General features: G+C 49.1%; 1 protein-coding gene across 1 annotated transcript; it reads right to left on the bottom strand.

Annotated features, from left to right (window-relative positions):
• Nucleotides 1-516: 516 nt before the first annotated feature.
• FNDC11 (fibronectin type III domain containing 11) lies at nucleotides 517-3,570 on the bottom strand. The gene is made up of 2 exons (XM_066561869.1): nucleotides 3,512-3,570; nucleotides 517-1,503 (listed from the first exon to the last, which is right to left on the bottom strand). The coding sequence occupies exon 2, from the start codon at nucleotides 1,483-1,485 to the stop codon at nucleotides 517-519; it is 969 nt and encodes a 322-aa protein (XP_066417966.1). The 5' UTR covers nucleotides 1,486-1,503; nucleotides 3,512-3,570.
• Between the last annotated feature and the right edge of the window lie 631 nt (nucleotides 3,571-4,201).

The following is a 4,201-nucleotide window of genomic DNA, read 5'->3' as shown; positions in this document are numbered from 1 at the left end:
AATTAAAGTGATCTTTTCATGCACTATAGAGGTACCATGCTTAGGTACCTATATGGCACAGGGTGTAGAGGGTGAGAGAAAGCAGTGAGGGACATGTGTCTGGGTGGGTGATTTGAAGAGTTTAAGAATTCAGTTTAGGTATTTTGGAAGAAGGACAATACAAACCCAAAACATCATTGGAAGAAGCTGACACTGATCATCCTTCAGTGGATGGAAAGCACTGGATGGTAGAGATGCTTCTGTCTCTTGTGCTCTGCTTCAGAGGTGCCCTGCAAGATTTTCTGGTTCTGGCTGCTCCCACCATTGCCTCTGGCAATGGGACAAAACTGTTGATCCCAAATGCTGCTTAAAGATGTTATTTTTGGCAAGAAATTTCAAATGGGCTACTGCTAACCTGGAGAGATTTTGGGAAGGCACCTGTACAATTGCTGTTGAAAACAGAACAAGTTTGATTTAAAGCAAACTGTTTAAACAATTTCTTTTTAATTACTCTTATTCATCTTTTTCATTAAACCATTAAACTGAGGGAGTCGGTCTTGTGAGCCGCCTCATAAGGCTGCGGTTGGGGGCTTCCTTGGTGTCTTCAGCAGGGTGAGTTTTTGTCTTCAATATAATGCAGTCGTGCCACTGTGAGTAGACGAGCGTGTGCGTGTCGGATCTCCTCACTTTGAACTCGTACAACCTGCCAGGCAGCAGGTGGTTGATTACACACGGGTTGGAGATGACTTCCTGGGTCCGACCGTATCCTGGTTCTGTCTGACTGTCATCTGTCACCAGCTTGATCTCCAGCTGCCATCGTTCCAGGTGAGACTCTTGACTCTCAGTGAACCACTTGAGCTGGGCCCAGGTCTGGCACGCAAACGACTCTATCCGATCAAAAATCGGCGGCTTCTTTGTGTAGAGAGAAAAAGTAATGGGAGGGTGTAGAGCACCTCCGAGGTGTATCTGTGACACCAAACTGTGCTTGACGTGGAGCTTCCTTGGCTCTTCCAAGGAAATGAGCTTATTGAAAAACATGGAGAGCTTGAGCACTCTCTTTATATTCAAGTCCCACTGGGAGAGGAAATCATCTACGTCACAGATCTGTACGTAACGGCTCAGCTCCTCCCGGCCTCGTTCCAGCTGTTCCAACAGCTCTGTTAAAAGTGCCAGCTGGATTTCAGTCTGTTTTTTCCCCACCTTCTTGATCTTCTGGAGTTGGCAGGGGTTTGCTATTTGCAAGATGTCAGCAAAAATCATCATATTGTTCTGGTCTCTCACGCACACGTGTCTGGGCTCAAACTTCAAGTAAAAGTAACACTTCTTCAGAAGATGAACTTTGTTCCAGTGGTACTGGAGGTGGTGGGGGTTCAGGTCAGAGCGCAGGAAATCCAGAACAAGGTTTTTGTTTCTCAGGTACTGCTTCATGCTGGCATTGTCATCCTGTTCTTCTCTGGGTGGGGTACTGTCCGGAGTGGTTTCAGGCTCATGCAAAACCTTAGCCATGTTTCCAAAGCTTGGGTGCTGTGTAGGAAAGCAACAATAATAACATTAAGAACTAAAGGAAAAGCAGCTGTGAGGGAGTACAATCATGGCTGTGACTCTTCTCTCTTAATTAAAGCTTAGCTTATAAAGAACTGTCAGACTAGATGTAGTTTCAGAGGAATTTTCCTTTATACTTGTCTGGTGTCTAATGTTTTCTATCCTCTACTTATATGTATTCCAACTGGTCTCCCTCTACCCGCCCTTGAGAGGTTCTACCTCTACTTAATAGATTCACTGACAGGAACTATTCTCTGATACACTCTGCCAAAATTTCTCCCTATCTTATTATCTTGTTTCATTCTAATTAGCTGCCTTTGTACTCCTGTAAGCACTTTCTTTCCATTCTTCTGCCTCTCTGGAGATGTCTATTTTTCTCTCTTTGTAATCTGCCAGGCTGTTGAGGTTTGAGGCCCATCTTCTCAGCCAGTTCTACATAATCACATTGGTGATTCAAATTAACCCTCTGCCCCCACACGAGCTGGAATGCAGCAGGCAGAACAACACAATACACCGAGTGCCACCTCACGACAGCTTCCAAGAGGAATGACAGCATTTTCCTTGTGCTTCTACTTTCACCAGTGAATTGACAGTCGTAACCTGACAGTGTTTTCTGTGATGTGCTGCTTTCCCTATCTTTGCATTTAGCTTGAATCATCTCAGACCATGAGGTCTACTTGGATTTTCTGCAATGTACAGCAAGAGGATGACACACATGTAAAGCACCTCTAAACAGGTAACAGTTTGCTGTGTGGGTGTTTAGGCAGTGGTTCTTGCAGCACCACTTCTGCTGGCTTAATCTTAGCTGTTTACAGGGGTCTGGATTGACAGGACAAGGGGGAATGGCCTCAGACTGACAGAGGGCAGGATTAGATTGGATACTGGGAAGAAATTCTCCCTTGTGAGGGTGGTGAAGCTCTGGCAGAGACTGCCCAGAGAAGCTCTGGCTGCCCCATCCCTGGAATTGTTCAAGGCCAGGTTGGATGGGGCTTGGAGCAACCTGGGATAGTGGAAGGTGTCCCAACCCATGGCAGGGCATTGGAATGAAATGAGCTTCAAGGTCCTTTCCAACTCAAACCATTCTGGGATGATTTTATACTTCATTTACTGGCAAAGATGTGCCCAGGCTGATGGTGCCATCTGTGCCAAGGTGGAAGGTGTTTCTGTGTTGTGCTTTAGCTGAAGTGCCTGTGGCTCACACAGCTTATGTACCACAAACAGCAATTAGCTAAATAAATGCCTGTGTCCCTGTTGTCAGTGATACTGTAATGAAAACCCAGATGGATATTTAGGTGGCTTTCACAAGCTGAATATACTTGATTTGAAAACAAAATAAATATAGCATTCTGAAACCAAGATCTAATTGGGATTTCTTAATTCTTACATGACCTGTAGAAGCTAGATGGGGAAATGTACTTAACAAAGCAATTTTTCTTGGCCTCATTTTCCCTAAATTCATAACACAGCTAATAACACTTCCTCATAGGAATTCCAAGCATTTGTAAACCTTTCAGCTGTCTGGCCCTGAGCTGCACCACAGTTTATAGTAAGTCATTCATTTGCAACTTTATCTTCCAAGAGAGCTGTCAACTGAAGAAAAACAATCTGTATTTCCTTTTCACTTTTTTCTTTCCACAAAAAAAACCCGACCTAAACCAAAGCCGTGCCAGCTCCCGGCATCGTGTATGAAGCAGCAGGACCAGCACATGTGCCAGGTGACATTCCCCACTCTTTGAGGGATTTGGCTCTGCTGAGCAATGTGTTTGCCCACAGACCGAGCTGTCATTGTGCTTATTTTCCCTTGCTTTTCCCCGTGTTTTTACATCCCTATTTTTTCCTCCTGCCAGGGAGGGCTGGCTGTATTCCCTGCTGTTCTGTTTGCAGCCGGGAGGAGCTGCATCACCCAGGGAAGGGGCTCTGTGTTCACCCAGGCCGGGCTTTGGAGAGGTTGCAGGGACACCAGGGGCTGCACCCTCGGGCCCTGGCCCACCTTGTCACATTCCGGGAGCTGTGTCCAGGTGCTGTTCACACTCCAGGAGCTGTGTCCTGTTGCTGTTCAGACACCGGGAGCAGTGTCCAGGTACTATTCACCCCCGGGAGCAGTGTCCAGGTGCTGTTCACCCTCGGGAACAGTGTCCAGGTGCTATTCACGCCCGGGAGCAGCGTCCAGGTGCCGTTCCGAGCCCGGGAGCAGTGTCCAGATACTATTCACACACCGGGAGCAGTGTCCAGGTGCCGTTCACACACCAGGAGCTGTGTCCAGGTGCTATGCACCCCCGGGAGCAGTGCCCAGGTACTATTCACACTCCGGGAGCTGTATCCAGCTGCTATTCACCCCCGGGATCTGTGTCCAGGCGCTCCGGTCCCGGCGCGGCCCGGCCGGATCCCCCCGCGGCCTGGCCCGGCCCGGCCCGGCCCCGCAGGTCGCGGCCGTTGCCACGGCGACCCCTCGGCCTGGGGAGCCGCGGCCGAGCCAGGGCACCCCCTGGAATCGTCCGTACCCTCCCCTCCGTAACCCACGGAACCGTTTGGCTTGGAAAAACCTCAGAGCTCATCCCGTCCCACGCCCCAGCCGTGGGTAGCGATGGCAGTGAATCCCGCTAATCTCCTTCCCAGCCGCTTCCCCCCCTGCCCGTTCCCCGGACCTTCGGAGGCCTCAGACTCGGTGACACTGGGCGTC

Source organism: Molothrus aeneus, chromosome 17 (assembly GCF_037042795.1).
Source record: "Molothrus aeneus isolate 106 chromosome 17, BPBGC_Maene_1.0, whole genome shotgun sequence".
NCBI classification, from domain to species: domain Eukaryota; kingdom Metazoa; phylum Chordata; class Aves; order Passeriformes; family Icteridae; genus Molothrus; species Molothrus aeneus.
The sequence above is the reverse complement of the archived record's forward strand: the minus strand, read 5'-3'. Positions and strand labels throughout refer to the sequence as shown.